The sequence below is a fragment of the Mangifera indica genome, chromosome 9 (genome assembly GCF_011075055.1).
Source record: "Mangifera indica cultivar Alphonso chromosome 9, CATAS_Mindica_2.1, whole genome shotgun sequence".
In the NCBI taxonomy this organism is placed as follows: Eukaryota; Viridiplantae; Streptophyta; class Magnoliopsida; order Sapindales; family Anacardiaceae; genus Mangifera; species Mangifera indica.
In genome coordinates this window covers 16,190,100-16,207,933 of record NC_058145.1, presented here as the reverse complement: position 1 = coordinate 16,207,933, position 17,834 = coordinate 16,190,100, and the positions used below count along the sequence as shown (strand labels likewise).

Genomic DNA, 17,834 nt, shown 5'->3' with positions numbered 1-17,834 from the left:
TTTAGCATTAACAATTGTCTTTTCAAAATTTTAAAATATTACATTTATACCCGTATAAATACATTCTCGTTTTTAAAATTTAACAAGTGAGAGTTTAAAAATTCTCTATACCTTGGGTGAGAATAAGTCTTTTGGCCATAAAATAATTGTCTATTAACAATATTGAACATATGGAACATCCTAACAAATCTTGTATTAATTTCAACTCTATGCATTAACAATTTAACATTTAAGTATTAATATTAATATTAATATTATTATATTGGTATGTTACTAAATTATAGTGGATCGGTGATAATATATTTGTGTAAATATAAAAAATAATTTATATAGCTGTGGCCCTTAATTATATTACATATGGATTTATTCAAATTTAATCAACAGTCACAACAATTTTTTTTTTTCTAATTACACTCATTAAAAACTTTCAAAGTTGGATTTTTATTTTACATTTTTCTATCACTAAATTTTTTAAAATAAAATATAAAAAAAGAAATATTTACTCACATTTTCTTCATGATTTTCATAAAAATAAAAGGTAAATCATTTTATTGAATAAAATGGAGTGAAGACAGTTAAATTAACGATTACTAGGGGAGTTTTTATACAATTTTGGCTAAAGTGTTTGATTTAATTAATGTTTTTATACAATTAGTTTTTGGTATTAATGAATTGATTTTAAACTTCAAAACTATTGAAATAGAGGAAAAAAACTATAATCATGAGGTAGGCATGTTTCAACCTAGTAGGTGGAAATGTCTCTTTTCTTTGTTAACCAAAATAGAGATTCTATGATATTTGACAGGGGTGGGTAATGTGATTTACTTAAAGGGGGTCAAATGATATTATACTAGTATAGTTTCCAAATAATTGAACTTGGAAATTGAATTTCATACAATTATTTTCTATAAAAAAAATAATTTAATTTCAAAATTGATTTCATGAACTTATTAATTTAAAAAATAATTAAATTTTCAAATTGATTTCATGAAATTATTATATAAAAATACTTTATCAAATGTTTACGTAAAAATAATTAAATTTCTAAATTGATTTCATGGAATTATTGCCTAAAAAAATAATTGAATTTCCAAATTGATTTCATGAAATCACTATCTAAAAAATATTTGAATTTCCAATATCTACAAGTGGATTGATCCTCCCATTATAATTTCTTTTGAATAGATGCTCCAAATATTTTTTGACATTTAAAAGGAACAAATATATTAATTTATATATTACGTAATAATTTGGAAATTCAAACTTTTTTTTGTAATAATTTCATGAAATAAATTTAGAAATTCAATTATTTTTTAGGTAATAATGTCATGAAATCAATTTGAAATTTCAATTTTTTTTAATTAATAACTTCATGAAATCATTTTAAAAACTCAATTATTTTTTGGGTATAATTTTTTATATTGATTTAGAAATTTAATTACTTTTTTTTAATAATGTCATCACTTTGGAATTTTTGAAAACTACTACATTAAAATATTATTTAATCCATATAAAATATAGTTTACCCCTATAACATGAAGAACAACGCCATACGTATACACTATTAAAAATGTATACACATAATTTTATTGTGATATGAAATACCAGAAAACCCCTATTTTTGGTTTAAAAAAAAAATATTTTTGACATAATAGGGTGAAATAAACCTACCCTTGATTGTTGCTTCTTTTCCCCATTCTAACAATTTGTACACTTAAAATCTTGTAAATCATTAATACCAACAACAAAATATCCTTAAATACATCTCTAAACTTGGATTTATTGAAATTTCTTGTTTGATTTCATACTTTTTAGGTGAGAAGTTAAAGCTTTTAAAGTGTTCAAAGCTATTTGAGATATTTGATTTGATCTGAATTATCCCCCTAAAATAATGAATTTAATTAATTTTCCAATCATTTATCTATGTTTTTATAGAATTGATCATTCATGGATTCTAATTTTTAATTTAATTTCCATGAGTAAACTAGGAAATCCCTTATCAATTCTTATAAGTAAATATGATCTAAGAATTATTATTTCTTAATTACCTATTTTTCTATGGAATGTGATTATTCATAGGATTTTAATTCTTTATTTATTTTTGGAATAAGAATATCTATTCTGTTTCTTAGGTCAATTCATAAAAGTAAACCTGACTTAGCCTTGACCAAATATTAATTCTGAATTGTAGACTGAGGACTGGCTTGAGCCTAGGACGGGCAATTTAACACATCTGCTTCTAAAAATCTGGAGAATTGGTGGGGCCGAGCATGGTCAGCCTATTCTCAAATACAGGGTCAGGCCAAGTCAGGCTCAAAACACAGGTATCCGGGTCAGCTAGTCAGGTCAATTCAAGGTCAAACTTTCCGAATTCCAACTTGGAGAGAGTCAAAACTCATCTAGGGAAACTGCTAAATCTTAAATATTACATTTTCCAGGATATACTGGACCAAATAAATGCATGCATTCATGATGAGAAGAAGAAGAATTACCTGAAGGAACAAAAAAGTTCTACCACGATCAACACATTGGAAGGGATGACGTTGTTCTGAAGGAAACTAGCCAAGTGCATTAAACGGAACCTGAAGCAAACTATCAAAAGCTGAAATTCTTTCTTTCTTTGAACAAGAAAAATCGAAACAAGCAATGTGTATGGAGAGAGAGGCATAAAAAAATGATGAAAGTGCAAAATCATATGGCTGAAAAATTATATTTTCATCTACTGCAATGTATAACTGTGATATATATATACTAAGAAGCACGCCAATCCGATAACCTTGCATGGAAAGTTCTGATTGTGCTTGAGTCATTTGAAATGGTAATTTGCCTAAAATATTTATGGTTAAAGTTGATACTCCAGAATCACCTTGCTTAGGGAACATACCAAAGTTAAAAGATTAGTCAACAAATTTTCAGATTCAAAAGCTATTTGAATGTAGCTCTCACTAGGAAAACTCCTTTTAAGTACGTTAGAGCTATATAAAAAGAGTTTTTCTATTCAAGAGACCAACTTTTTGATTAGCCGGCAAAGGCCTAGAAACCCCATCATTGATTTAGGAATTTGATTGCCCATTTCCATTTGGTTGAAGTCTTGACGAAAAGTTTTGTGTACAGGGAAACAGAGTGCAATTGTGACACAAGTTGGGTCTGTTTATATTGGAAAACTACCTAAACGACAAATGAGATGTTCCAAGTCTCATATCATTATCAGTCATTTTATTAAACAGATACTGAAAGTAAAGGACATTGCAAAGTCTTTAATTAACATTAGAAAAAAAAAGCCTCTATTTCTCATGCAACATATAAAAAAGGGCCAAGGAAATCAAAACAAAATAATAAACCACGTTACATTATGTTACAAAAGGATGCCGTCCTACAGACAACAAACAAATGGGAGGCAAGTAGACCTGTATGCCCACCATGTTTAAGCATCTAAAAACCAGTTAAGAAACTTGGTGCTGCTGAAAACCTTGTATTACGCTAAGCTTCATACCAAACACACAGTTGTTGTGGATTACAAACCCTTGGAACCAGGTATATCAATCCACCGCAACTGGATTTCTACCTCACCGCACTCAACATTCCGCAATCTAAGAAACATGTTTTGGACAACTTTACCATTAGCCCAGATAATGTGACTCTCTTCAGCTAGGCAGTTTTCCCTGCTTGGCAGGACTTTTCTGATTATGGTTCCGCTTGGGAGGCCTTCCAACTGCATCCTCAGAGCTTGTAAATAATCAGTGATGTAAAATTCTGCATCCCCCATTTTGTCATCTGGACTGAATCTATCTCTGTCATAAACCAACTGCATCCAATAATGAACCAGAATTACGTATGCAATACATTAATTTTGCAGCACTTATCACATCTTTTATGGAACTACACCAGTTTGAATGACCATAGTACTGTTGAAAATTTGAATGAAATTTTCCACTAGCAAAATTTGATTCTGGATTAAGTAGCTTGTTCCAGGATAATGAGCTACATTTTCTCGTATTATTAATGCATGAGTTATTTACATAATATACCTATGTCATTGGTGAACAGCAAGAATATTCTTAGAACCTCCAGCAACTGCTCAACAATGACTATAAATCTCCTTCAAGCCAAGAGAAGCAGAAAGCCATGGTTCATAAGCATAAAAACAATCACAATTTCGTTTCTTTTCTGTTATTATAATCAAAATTCAAGTGGGTGTTCAAGTACTTACAAGCTTGATTGGGACAGGAGGGTCAGAAATTGATAAGGTCAACTCTTCATTCCACTCAGGATTCAGATTCCGCTTCACAACACGAGTCTTCAACTTCTGCATCAGACAATTAATTTCGAAACATTCAGTCAAAATAAACTAACTACATGGGAACGTCCTTTTTTCATTTTTTTTTATTCCTTTATATAATCACTAAACAAAACATGTTTCAACTAAAATAATTAATTTGCTTTGGATAATACTCAAGCAGAACCTTCAGAACAAAGCATATCTCTTCTTTTTTAAGTTAAAGAGCAAAACATATTGTTAATTGAAAAACAGAGGCTAAACCTTAATAGTGGCAAAATTCCTTTTCTTGGAAGTAGGTGTAACGGGCGACGTGAGCACCACTATTGCACTGGACCGGTAGATCCTACCAAGAACAAGTATCAAATTTTGTCCGATTCATGGCTAAAACCCGTTTAACAATCAGGTCTGATGGATCATGCTGATGTCACATAATTAAAACTTATTTTAAAATTTTAATTATGTTGAGTTAGACTAATCAACCTTTTAATCGGATCAACACCCGCTCTAAGTCAAAAACATTGGTGAGGACTCAAGACCAAGCAAAGTAGACATGCCAAATGTGTTTGCGCTACATACAGGGGTGGATTCGAGTCACTGAGCCCAAACAGGATGACTTCGAGCTTGGCTTAAACCTTGAAAGTCTTGCTCAAGTTGGCAATAAGTTAGCGAGGGAAGCTGCTGAAAAGCCTCAGAGACAGAAGATAAATCTGTAGGCGACATTCTAGCAACTTGGCTCAGATTCACCCCAAGCTACATAGCGTTTATCATCATGTGGTCCAAATTTAATCAATTAAAAAGGTCAAAATACTAGTTGAGAAGCTGACAGACTTTCACACATAGCTAATAAATGCATTTTTTTCTTCCTTTCTACGAGTTTGCTATAGATTTGATGCTATTTCTTGAATAGCATAGAAGCTAAGCGTGCGATGAAAGGCTCTAAAAAACATAAATTTCAAGTGAAAGTCGTCATTTTGGGGGGAAAAAAGACTTTGGTCAACATAGTTTTGAGATAGAATTCAAGGCAAAATGAGCTCTGGAAACTATAAATCATTTTGCAGAAGGAAAACACCAGTGATTCCTGGACATAATTATAGATGTTTTGCATCTAATTCTCAAAAGATACAGAACATAAGATAATTTTCATATTAAAGATGAGCTCTTTCAGATTATCGTTCCTAATACAGCACAAAAGTCAACAAAAAAGAGCGGTAAGCAACTGAACACACATCATCAAAGATCAACATACAAAGAAACCAAACTTCTACGAGAAACAAAAAAAGCAAGAACCAAAAAAATTACCTGTCTTCCCATTCTGATAATCACGTAAGGATCACTGCTCCTGACATCTCTGATTGCAAGATTAACTCCTCGTATCACATGAATTCTGAGCAAACCCATCGAGTTCTCCATCGGAAATAACCTTTCATAAATGAAAATTTCTACTTTAAGTGGTCAAATAGGTGATGATGTCCTATTTATAAACACCCGAAAGACAAAAGTCTGCGAGAAGGAAAAAGAATATATAAAAATGAAATTCGTGAAACCTTTTTTTAACCTTTAACGATGAACCAGTAAACCAGGCAAAGACCAGACTGCTTCTACAGCAACAGTGACCTGCCTATAATATGTTCCAGAATTTGGCAGTAAATACTTGACTTGCCTTTAGAAGCTTCAAATCAACTGTTAAAAGCCATGGATAAACCCAGCAACATAATACTCTTTTTTGTTTCATTTACAGTTAAAATCATATTATTTGTTGCATTTTAATATTTATTGGGTAACATTCTACTCACTCTTCTTGGCAAATATTAATTTGGGCGTTAATGATTTAAGAATAAAATTAAGTCACTCCCCCTGAAAGCTATTAAAAAACTAGTAGGATTAGATGTTGGTCATATCATACTTGGGATGGTGCCATTTGGTTGAAATCTCCTGTATTATAGTGAGATTTAATCACATCGCATCTATCCCAGTATAATTTTGTTGAAATCGCACTATAATAATATGATTTCACTTGTATTATCTAAAATACGAGTACAATCAAATCACAAATATAATTTAGTTTAAATCGAGCCTAACTTATATCACATCATCTTGTATACAATCTAACAAAAATTGTATATAATAAAAATATTTTGGAACAACGAAATAATATTGATTAGAGTTTTGATTTTTTGAATTGAATATATGTGATAAATGATACATTTTCAAATTAATATCAATTTTATATAATATAATATATATTATTAGTAATATATTATTAGTATATTTATTTATGTAATTTAAATAAATACATAAAATTTTATTAATATATTATATTCTAGAAAAATATCATTTAACTATTAAAATTAATTTTTGAATTTTAAATAGATGTGGAAACTGGAATTTTAAACTAAAAGATTACAACAATCTCTGGTGGGAAACAGTTGTTTTCAACAACCCTCATCTATACTTCAAGTTAGGTGATTTCAAGTGGCATGATCAACATATTATAATATATTTGATTAGATAGTGATCTCCTGGACATAAATTTCATGATATGAGCTGACCCAGATATGCACGTAATGTGAAAACTATATAATATTGTTTTAATAAACAGGAAATGTCAATTTTCTGAACGTAGAAAATCATATGCCCGGCGCGCACAACCATATTAAAAAATTCCAAGTGAAGTATCCATTCAATTAATTAATTATTAGAAGAATCTTTCTTTATATTATAAAATATAACATTAGCTGTTGGATGCCTAAAGTTTTTTCTTTTGATTTCGTCTTTTACGTCAGCCATCAAGTAGAAGACGCAATTAATTTTGACCGCTAATGATTAAAAAAAAGTTAAAATAATTGCTTTTCTACATTTTAATATTAGATATATATTTTTATGTTCATATTTAAATATATAAATAATATATTATTTTTTCATATATATAATAATAAAAAACTAAATTATTATATTAAGGCCAAATCAACATAATTAAATATAAAAATAACAATTATTATATTTATTTATTTTTATAATAAAAGTTTTTATTTCAATTAAATTATTATTTTTGAGACCAAATTAATCACATTAATTAATAGAAATTTTAAGTTTAATGATCAATTTTATAACTACTGAATTAAATAAGTTAAAATTTTAATTTTAATATATCGTTAAAGAATATTTAAATTTATGTTTTCTTATATATCAAAATTTTTTTTGGTTAAAACTATTTTTTAATAAATAATTATATATTTAAAAATAAACAAATAAATATAATTTTATTAAAATAAGATTATGTGTATAACAATTTACACAATACACGAATATCTGATGTGATGAATGAGTCTCAAAAGAATCGAAACGGGCCCACAATGGTGTGGTGAAGACAAATTCAATGATGATCTGAACTCTGCCCCAAACTTTTCCGTGATGTGGACCGATGCGGCTCGTAAACCCTATCAATGGGTAGGCGATGACATGGTACCTTGTGGGCCGGTCCTTTCTTAAGTTCAGCCTCTTGATTTTGTACAAAGCCTGGGCTTGCTTGCGAGATTAGAATTCCGATAACTCAGACCGCACATGGCTCAGGCACAGCCCACTGCTGTGTGGGCCCATCTTTTCTTGAATTCAGCCTCGTGATTGTTTACAAAGCCTTGGACCTGATGAGAGTGTAGGATCCCAAATTCTCAATAACTCAGCCTGCACGTGGCTCAACCTGCACCCTCAATTTAAAATGCATCACGTGGCCTGCTATCTACGCAGTCTATTGAATCCAAATCTCCGCGCTGTTACATTCCTAACACGTGTCAAATGCACAGACCATCACGGTTTCGCCTAATCGCCCACAAAAAATTACATCTCTCCCTCTCATTCACTCACGAACAGTTCAAAGTTCAGCAAATTCTGAGCCACAAATCCGAGCTGAACTTGTTTTAATTCTTCTCTTTTAAAGGAGATCGCTATTCATGGAGATTAATACTGCAAGGCAAATTTTCTCGCAAAATATTTGAAACTCAACTGAATTTAACATGTAAATTGAATTGACTGTTTATCATTTGTCTTACAGGTTTTGCCTTGACAAACTATGGTGTTTTCCACGTAATTTAACGACATCGGATTTCGAAAATTTCCAGAAAATTTCTCGTCATGTTTCCCCCTGGATTCCGAGAACGAATTACCGAAATTTAGTTCAATCTTATCGGGCGTCTACATGCAAATATCGGAATCGGATGAAAGCATATTCCATGGCGTTTAGTGTGGAAGAATCTCCACCTTTAAATTCTGAGCAATTTTCTAGTTATGAATATAATGAGGAAGATTCTGAGGAGTCGCGGGAGAAGATTCTATCACAGCCGTTGAGCCGTGAAGAGGTTATTTTAACCTAGCCTGTTCATGCTCTCAGTGCAACATATCTACGAGCTAAGATGTTTCTTTTGATTTTTGAACAGTTAAGGTCTCTATTGACTGATTCCGAAAGGCAAAAGCTTGTTAAGAAGTTAAGCGAAGCCAATCAACAAAACCGGTATCTCAAACGACAGGTTTGTATATAATTGCTTACTTCACTGTCAGTCGATGAGAAACGAATTTTTGAATAAAATTGTGTAAAAACAAGATAGTGAGTGTTTCAGAGGTTTCTAGTTTTGATTGTGGATTCTTGTTCATTTAAGCAACGTTTAGATTGTTCAAGTTTGTTACGGTTATGATTATTCATGTGTTATTGAAAAATGTGTTATCTTCTTGGGATGAACTTTTGAACAGTCAAAGCAAGCGGTGAAATGCTAGCGATCTAATATTGTAACAGTAGAGTATCCCTCAAATATTTTAAACAACCTCATAGTATATTTTTGCAACACGAAGCAGATACTTCTCAAACTTTAGAGATTTTCACAGGATTAATTTAAAAGAAATGCCTTGACTCATATGTAATTTTTTTATCTGTTTTCTATAGCTCTATGTGAGAGAGGATGCATTGGTCAGCTTCAAAAGAGAACTTGCTGTCTTGGACCTCGAAATTCAGGTTCAGTGTCTGCTCTGTTTCTGAAGAAACTAAATTGAAAGTAATAATGAATGAGCAGCTTCTTACCACATGATTTTGTGACTAATTAAAATCTGGGCATATGAACCTTCTTGATTCCAATAGTTGGCTTCTTCAACCATGTCTGTTAATTCTTTTTGAGCTAAGGAAGACTCATTTGGAAGCTTTTACTGACTTTGAAAAATCAAAAGATTTAAGTTCTGATTGTTATGATAAGAATGGTGATATATAATTTAGTGCATTTCACTGCCTTCACCGAGGCTGCGGATATCAAATTTATGGTTCTGTTTCACTCAAATTCAAACAAACTAATTTAAGTGAAGTCAGGTCTCAGACCCTTGTCTGCCTTTAAAAAAGTCAAATTCTTGTATCTGTCAAATTTAAGGTTGCTTGTTTTACATGATTCCCTCATAAATCAGAATTTCAATTAACTCGGGAATGTTGGCATCATTTCCTTTCTCATTGGGAAAGATATTTTGCTTTAAACTTCAAGGTTGATTATATGGAGTAAATCAAAAAGGTTGAATTAAAAGAAGCTGATCTTAAAAACAGAATAGAAACATCACAACTCTTCATTAAAGCTCTCTCCTTTTGTCCTTCTTTTTGCTATGCAAATATCAAAACAAAAATTCTACATTGACTGCCCCAATGCCTTTATTAATCACTGTGAGTAGCAATAGCAATGAGATTATGTTGTCCTGCTTCTGATTACATCAAATAACATTTCTGAAATATACTGATGTTACTGAAACCAAAAATAGACAATTAAAGATGCACTTTTTATCAATTTCTGGTAGTGTAACAACTTTTTAATGTTACTGTTCCTTTTTTGTTTTCTGTTGGCAGGCTTTAATCTCCTTGGCGGAAGAAATAGCTCAATTGAGCATTCCAGAAGGTTCTAGAAGGATCAATGGGAAGTTCATTCAATCTCACCTACTTTCGCGGTTAGAAGGTGCTTGGATGTTAACCACATTTGTTTGGATAGATATATTTTGTCCATCTGATTCTTGCCCATTTCTTCTAGTGTGCCTGTATATTTGACATCTATAGTCTAACAAATTCAAGTATGAAAATATAAAAAGAAATCTCTAAGCCTTTTTATTTTGTCTTAGACATGATGGCAATTATAGAAATTTTTAGATGTATTTTTCGCATGTTTCTGACAAAAGTATTGCTGCCAACTTTCTTCTGGTGTAAAGCTGTACATGAGAAAGTGAAGCAACAGATAAAGGATGTTGATGCTGCAGAATCCAAGGAAGTCCCGTTATTTTGGTGTGGCATGGCAGAGGTAAACAGGCAAAAAAGTGCACTTATATGCTATTGAATTTTCTTCACTCAAGAAATGTTGTGTGGATTATTTTGCCTGATTTTACCATCTTGGCATATCACGATCACCCGAATTTAATAGGGGATACAAAATGCTATTACAGTATGAATTGGTATATGACAGCGGAGCTATGTCCACACTAATGATTGCTGGAACTGTATCATGGATTTATGATCAACTCAACTGTCTGCATCATGTTGAGGGCTAGATGTGCATTGCAATAGCATGCACACGAATGTATTCTCTGAGAATTATCTTAGTAAAATTACAAATGGAATGCAACTACTGAGGTGGCAAAAATACATGAGGCGTCTACTAGGCTGCCTGTTGTTCCTCCACTCTATGTCATTATTCATTCTTTACCACTTTATGATGTAACTCAAAATGAAATACTAAGTTTTTGTTATGCCTGGATCCTTTGTATGCATAATTAATTGTTTTACCTTGCATGGTGCTGATTAGAGTGTTCAAGTAATGGGCACCTTTGATGGCTGGAGTCAAGGGGAACACTTATCTCCAGAGTATGATGGTTCTTTAACGAGGTTCTGTACTACATTAATGCTTAGACCTGGAAGGTATGAATCCTTTGTATTTATTCACTGTGAAAATATTTTTTAAGAAGTAAAATAGACTTATTGACATGTAACCCATAAAATCATGTGAAGGTATGAAATCAAGTTCCTGGTTGACGGGGAGTGGCAGCTATCACCAGAATTTCCAACAGTTGGTGAAGGATTAATGAAGAATAATTTACTAATTGTGGAGTAGCTCCAGTGCTGCGGTTCAAGTCATAATTGTATTACAGAGCAATCGGTATGTCCAGTGTGAGCTTCTTTCACGTAAATCTATTCCTTTCCAATTTTGTTTTCTGCTTAATGTTTGTAAGTAGCAACCATATATACATCTTACCTTATTCTGTATTATAATTTTTTTTTGTGGTTTCTACTACCTAGGTTGCAAAAATAGACAGCATTTCCATTATGGTATCCATGTGTGTTCTAATTTTATTTTGTTCTGTAAATTTTATTGGTTCTTTTGAGTACTTTAAAGCAAAAGTTTATCCTATTTGAACTTTAATGTGGCAAATTAAGGTTCATATATGAGTCATTTTTCATCTTTACTGTTGCACATATAGATTTCTTTATAAAAGTTGTTTATGCATCCATAATAACATTGTCAGCAATGCAACTTATCTGAGCATAAATTCATAATAATACGGTTTGGGTACATAAAGCCATGAACCAACTTGATTGGTCAAATTGGCCAATGCTTAGGCCTTCGGTAAGAGCACCCCACAACCTATTAATGACACTGACATTGTGGACTACATCTGAACCTGCAAAATTGAGAATACCCGATTTTTGGGTTGGATGGTGGATTGATTCTAGGAGTAGATGAAGATGGAGGTGTATGATAGTTTTTGGTGATGGCAGATGACATTTGGCTGCTCTAGGTTTAGTAGTTCCACTCGATGTGGTCAAATTTGCTATTGCATTTGTTTTTTTCTCCATAGGAGGAGGAGGTGAAGATTGGAGATGAAGATAGAAGAGGAGATGCTTGGCTAGATGTACGAGGTGCAGAGTTTTGTGAATTGAGAGGAGAATTTTGTAGTAAAGAAGATGACGGTGGTGGTGACAGACCTGGCTTTGGTCATGCTGCTAATTGGCTATAAGGAAGAAATTAAAAAAAAATCTTTTCCTCTTTTCAAATTTTATGGAATTAAAATTTTAAAATTATTATTATTATTATACTTTTTAACAGTTAATTTTATATTTACAAAGTTAGTATTTTATGAAAAAATATGAATTTTATACTGTGAAAAAGTGTTTATAAGCCAAACCTAAATGGAAAAATGTTATTCACTTTTTTATAAAAAGAATATAGTTTGTCTAAAGCTGTTGTTGTTACGCAGTTTGGAATTATATTTTCTGTTAATTCCAAACCAAATATATCCTACTTAACGGAAGCCGTACACTGTACGGGGACTGTAGAGATCAATTTTCAGAACAAAATATAATAAAAAGTTTGTGTGAGCATCATTATCATATTCAGGAAAGTTGTATATTATTGGCCTAGTCTGTCTACAATATTAGATTGAAAAGCATAATATTTTTAAAGTGATATCTTCTGTCTGTCTCTATGCTCTCCAACCGCCTCTCTCTTGTCAACACAAGGGAACTTTGGAAAGTATAGTACTTCTCTGTGATGTCGATATGTTGTGGAGGTTGTTCTCCTTGTTTCTTCTTTCTTGTTTGTAATAATAATAATAATAATAATTATAATAATAATAATAAATATATTTATTTAATTTTAAATATTTAATTAGTTATTTAAATAATATATTATCATATTAGTGTATATACAATTTGGTTTAATATGGTATAAAATATTTTTTAAACCAATTCAATATCAAACTAAATCATTTTAAGTTTTTAGCCAAACTTAAATTAGAAAATATAGTTTAATCTGAATTTGATTATAGATTAAAATTATTAAAAATAATTTACCTTTAAATATTTTGTATTTAATAAATAACGATTTAAACGTAAGATATGAAATAAATATATACTACATATAAACATATAAATAAATGACAAAATATTTGTAATAGCAAGTGGTCTATTAAATTGCTGATTAAAAAGTTTTGTCAATTACAGTTTTATATGTATATTTAATAGAATATAGACTATATATATATATATATTTAAAAAAATACAAAAATTATTTAAACTATAATTTAAACTGTCAATTATTTTTTAATATATTAACTTAAATTAAATTATTTTATAACTAAATCAAACTTTATTTTTCAAATAGTTTAATTTAAATACAATGTTTAAATAAAATTATATATATTTTTATATAATATAATTGGGTTAGGTATTAAAAATTAGGTACAGATAATACCGATCTTATAATAAATCACATGGGGAAGATGGAGGGCTAAAATGCATGTAAATAGAAATTTCTGAAACGTGGCAATTAAGGAGTGGATGGACGGTCGAATATTAAACTCAGTAATATACTGGGGGCAATTAACTGGAACAGTGGAAGTTAATATAATATAAATATTGGAAATTTAGAAGCATTGAGCTGACGTCATGGAATTGCAACCTGAAAGTCGACGATTTTGGTTGATTTTCAATTTAGGTAACAAATTTTGTGTGGTGTCGTCTTCATCTGCTCCAACTCCAACTAGTTGAGCATTGGCAACTTTCATAAATAATAGTTGCCAGTTTCGGTTAAACTCTTCTCACTTCTCTTTGCCCTCTATATTCAACCTTATCATGCATTATAGGCTGCCCTGAATGCTGCATAAAATAGGACAGTTTTGACTTCCATTGGATACCAACCTACTATATTAAGGTGTGATTTTTTTTAAATTTAAAAATTAAAAGAAAGATAAGAATAATTTAAAATGTGACCACAACAGTTAACTTGAGTGGTTAAGCAAAATAGTCCCTCTTAAAAGACTAGGATTCAACTAGTATAATCCTCTCCCATGTAAGAATTTAGATTGATTAAATTTTTCATTGATATTAGAATAAAATTTGGAAATAAAAACAAAGTGTTTTAAGGGTTTCTTCTAATGGAAGGGAATGTAATTATCTGAATTAAGAAGGGATAGTTACCATTTTCCATCCAAGGTTTAATGAAATTATCAATTCTCACATATAAGTTTCAAAAAACTAAAATTCACCTATCATCCACTTTCGTTAATGAATCTATTTAGTTTCTTAAAAAATGACTACTATTTTTTCATTTATTGAAATTATAAAACTATTATTAGTGCTCAATATATATATTAAATTATCTTTATATTCTTTTCAATTTTTAAGTTTATCATTTATGCTTCTAAAAACTATTAAAACTTTAACTGTAATTGTGATTTTTTAAACCATAGATAGGTCTATTGAAATTTTAAAAACATTCAAAAATACCTAGAACTTTTCAAAATTTCCAAAACCTAAAAAATTTCATAAACACCTCAAATATTTTTAAAAATTACCATTTTCTTCCAAACTTTTGAAAAGGGAAAATAGGATAAAGAAGAGGAAAATAAAAATAAAAAGAATTAAAAGGAAACGAGAAAATAGAAACAACAAAAAGTAAAAGAGAAAATAGAAAAATACATTTAAAATAACTTTTTACCATTTTATTTAACAAAATTCACTAATGAAAGTGAATGATATGTAAAAAATTGATTTATTGAATCTTAAAGGGGTGAAAATTTGTCATTTTAACAAACTTTGGGTGGAAGATGGTGTGTTAGGCTAGTAACAATTTGCTCACTAATTAGGGCATACGGTTTTATTATTTCAAATTATGCTCTTTCTTATGCATTAAGCTTTTAAATAAGACATGTAACTTACCAATAAAATTATTTCAAATTACATACCAATTTGAGTAAAAATATAATATATTATCATATAATTAAATATTATTTTATTATTAATTAAAATAGTAATATATTATCATTAGTACTCTAATTATTATCTGTATCATTGTTTAATTAAATAGACCAGGACTATTTCCCAGCCAAGGTCTCCCTTGGTTAGAGACGAAGATGGCCAAGGGAGAGCGGCAAAGAGACTGGGAGGGAGAGCCTCGATGACCCGAAAAGAGATATTTATCGAAAAGGAGGGGACAAAACCTTAGGGAAAAATAGTTACTTTTCAAACTTTAAGTAAGAAAAAATGATTAATTTTTAAATTTGGAGGGGGGAATGTGATAAATTTTTATTTTTTTTAATTTTAGCTAAATAATATTTTTAGTAGCTGATGATGAATTTTAATAAAATAATAGATATTTAAGTTTTTGAAAATTAATCATGAGAATACGATTCTACTAAACTTTGGGTGGGAAATGGAGCTTGGCCAATTAAAAAGTGCAAACCAACTGCCCCACATAGAGCCGCTGAACACGTCCAAGTGTTCATAGAAGCCATAAAGTAAACGAAGCCAAAGTCGAAACTAGTGTTTCCATCCTTTCCCGAGTCTTCAACATCTCCGTATTCTTCTTCTTCTTCTTCTTTAATAAAATAATAAAAACCCTAGTAAGTGTTCATCTTCATTCATCAATTCTTTGTATGGTTGAACACACATCTTATTCTTTGATGATTTGTCTCAACTCTTATAGGGCAATTGCGCGTTTCCTACACGCGTCGTTCTCCCGCTCTCCCTCTTTTAACTCTTGCGAAGAAGCCTGGTATTTATCACTGCGTAGGGGCTTACACTTGAGCATTTACTTTATTTCCATATATTCTCAGCTCAATCAGCACCTCAGGTTTTATCTCAGAATCTGTGGAATTATAGCATCTTTGGCATATATTAAAGGCAGAGGGAAGAAAGAAAACTCATCCCTCAATAATGAAGAAGATGAATGTTACTGAGAAAACGATGCTGCCCGTGCAGAAGAAGAAGAAAAATAGATTCTTGATTACTATCAATATTCTTGGTAGCACAGGACCCATCAGGTTTGTGGTGAATGAAGACGATCTTGTTGCCGCTGTCATCGAGACTGCCTTGAAAACATATGCCCGTGAAGGCCGCCTTCCAGCTCTCGGCCTTGATGTCAACAACTTTAGCCTCTACCCCGCCAATGAAGGCTCACTTGGTTTGCGTCATCACATGTTAACACTGCTTTCAATTTACCGAATTTTATATCATAAAATATTTATTTATTTTTAACATGACTTGGTTTTTTGTTCAGCTTTGGGTCCAAGGGAAACGATGGGATCTGCAGAGGGAGCCAGAAGCTTTGTGCTGTGCAAGAATCAGACCCATCCACAGATGACAGAAGCGAGGTCACAGCTGATAAAAAAGAAGGGAGACAGGTGGAAGACATGGTTTAACAAATCTCTAAGTTTTAAAATATAACCTCATTAAGCTTGAGGTTGGTGAATTTCTCCATAGTATTCCATTTCACAGTTCTTCATCATCATCATCATCAACCCCATAAACAACTGAAAAAACTTAAGCTTTAAGTCTATCTATGTCGTGTGTATGTGCATTACAACAGAATAAGCCATGTAATATGCCCCTTTTGTACATTGGAATGAAATGGCATGCATCTAATTCTCCTGTTATATATCGATATTTCTTATCCTGTCTTGTCTTTTCAATCTTGTGGTTTTGTTCATGGATGGCGACCATTTTAATTTAATTATTTGAGGATTAACGGTGGGCAGTTAAAGAAAAAAGTTTACATGCTTTTGGCAGGAATAAGAATACATATTATATGAAAATAAAGCTTACTTTATGACAATAAAGGCTCAATGCAAAGCTAATTATTTGTCTAGGACTCTTATATATGCATTACCTTTCAATTCATGTGGACAGGATTTAGGATTGAATTAAGATTTTGTGGATGCTTTTGCTTTATGTAGATATGTTAATCAAGATACAATTATGTGCTGAATTCTACCTATGATAGGAGAATTAATCTTTAATACTAAAGAGTTATCACTTAAGAAAGAAGTTTAGTTAGATACTTGCTTGCATACAAAATTATTATTCAGGGAGGGTTGCTACTAGAACTCCAAAGTTTCGTTGTTGTTAGAATTGGAGGTGTTGCAAAGTTTCAATTTTTATAAAGGGATTCAATCTTTTAAATAATCATATCTTTTGATCGACTTCTATATTTAATATTTTTAATATATAAAGCTCTTGCGTCAACCCTACTTTAAATACCCAGATGAGGGCGTATAATCATTATTTGATTTAATGATTATAAATTAATAATAAAATAATATTTATTCACGTAATGATATATTATTTAAGTATCCCAATTAAATACTCACAGTTGCCGGGGAAAATGTTATTAAAACAAAAATAATAATAAATATGCTAGATTAAGGTATGGAATATTACTCTTAAAACAAGTATAAAGTTGTAAAATATCTAACATTGAGCATTAAAAAATATTGATCTCTTCTTGTTGCGATAGTTTTGACAATTAACTACAGTAATTCACTTCCCCAGTTGTGTTCAAATCTTTCACCAGGAGTCACTGCTTTGACATAAGAAAATTAATTTAAATATTAATATTAGATAGTGAGAAGTATGGAAATGGGATAATATCATTGGGAGGTATTAAATTATTATTTTTTCATTTTAAAGATTAAATTTTATTTTTCTCAATTGAAATAGCTGAATTTTTAAAATTTTTAATTAAAGAAACAAAATTTCAGATTTCTTTTATTAAAGAGA

At 30.8% G+C, this 17,834-nt stretch overlaps 3 protein-coding genes across 5 annotated transcripts; 2 read left to right on the top strand and 1 right to left on the bottom strand.

Annotated features, from left to right (window-relative positions):
* Window positions 1-3,322: 3,322 nt before the first annotated feature.
* LOC123225806 (protein C2-DOMAIN ABA-RELATED 2-like) lies at window positions 3,323-6,019 on the bottom strand. 3 transcript variants are annotated; one of them, XM_044650076.1, is made up of 4 exons: window positions 5,824-6,019; window positions 5,579-5,699; window positions 4,211-4,306; window positions 3,323-3,805 (listed from the first exon to the last, which is right to left on the bottom strand). In XM_044650076.1, exons 2-4 carry the CDS (start codon window positions 5,687-5,689, stop codon window positions 3,515-3,517), a joined length of 498 nt encoding a protein of 165 aa, XP_044506011.1. In that variant the 5' UTR covers window positions 5,690-5,699; window positions 5,824-6,019; the 3' UTR covers window positions 3,323-3,514. The 3 variants fall into 3 exon arrangements, with proteins under 3 accessions (XP_044506011.1, XP_044506010.1, XP_044506009.1); XM_044650075.1 differs by having other exon boundaries at window positions 5,835-6,019; XM_044650074.1 differs by lacking the exon at window positions 5,824-6,019 and having other exon boundaries at window positions 5,579-5,800.
* Window positions 6,020-8,081: 2,062 nt separating this feature from the next.
* LOC123225805 (protein PTST, chloroplastic) lies at window positions 8,082-11,630 on the top strand. The gene is made up of 8 exons (XM_044650073.1): window positions 8,082-8,246; window positions 8,328-8,631; window positions 8,710-8,799; window positions 9,210-9,278; window positions 10,143-10,248; window positions 10,496-10,584; window positions 11,086-11,198; window positions 11,289-11,630. The coding sequence occupies exons 1-8, from the start codon at window positions 8,227-8,229 to the stop codon at window positions 11,389-11,391; spliced, it is 894 nt and encodes a 297-aa protein (XP_044506008.1). The 5' UTR covers window positions 8,082-8,226; the 3' UTR covers window positions 11,392-11,630.
* A 3,968-nt stretch (window positions 11,631-15,598) lies between these two features.
* On the top strand, window positions 15,599-16,728 carry LOC123226418. Its single transcript, XM_044650934.1, has 2 exons — window positions 15,599-16,239; window positions 16,336-16,728. The coding sequence occupies exons 1-2, from the start codon at window positions 15,993-15,995 to the stop codon at window positions 16,500-16,502; spliced, it is 414 nt and encodes a 137-aa protein (XP_044506869.1). The 5' UTR covers window positions 15,599-15,992; the 3' UTR covers window positions 16,503-16,728.
* The last annotated feature ends 1,106 nt before the right edge of the window (window positions 16,729-17,834 follow it).

Excerpts from the sequence above, each read along its gene's own strand:
- LOC123225806 (XM_044650076.1), bottom strand. The coding sequence starts at position 5,689 with ATGGAGAACTCGATGGGTTTGCTCAGAATTCATGTGATACGAGGAGTT. Across the intron at positions 4,307-5,578 it reads TTATCAGAATGGGAAGACAG|AAGTTGAAGACTCGTGTTGT; the intron begins GTAATTTTTTTG and ends TGTCTGATGCAG. Across the intron at positions 3,806-4,210 it reads CTCCTGTCCCAATCAAGCTT|TTGGTTTATGACAGAGATAG; the intron begins GTAAGTACTTGA and ends TATTGGATGCAG.
- LOC123225805 (XM_044650073.1), top strand. The coding sequence starts at position 8,227 with ATGGAGATTAATACTGCAAG. Across the intron at positions 8,247-8,327 it reads ATGGAGATTAATACTGCAAG|GTTTTGCCTTGACAAACTAT; the intron begins GCAAATTTTCTC and ends TTTGTCTTACAG. Across the intron at positions 10,585-11,085 it reads TTTGGTGTGGCATGGCAGAG|AGTGTTCAAGTAATGGGCAC; the intron begins GTAAACAGGCAA and ends GGTGCTGATTAG.
- LOC123226418 (XM_044650934.1), top strand. The coding sequence starts at position 15,993 with ATGAAGAAGATGAATGTTACTGAGAAAACGATGCTGCCCGTGCAGAAG. Across the intron at positions 16,240-16,335 it reads CGCCAATGAAGGCTCACTTG|CTTTGGGTCCAAGGGAAACG; the intron begins GTTTGCGTCATC and ends TTTTTTGTTCAG.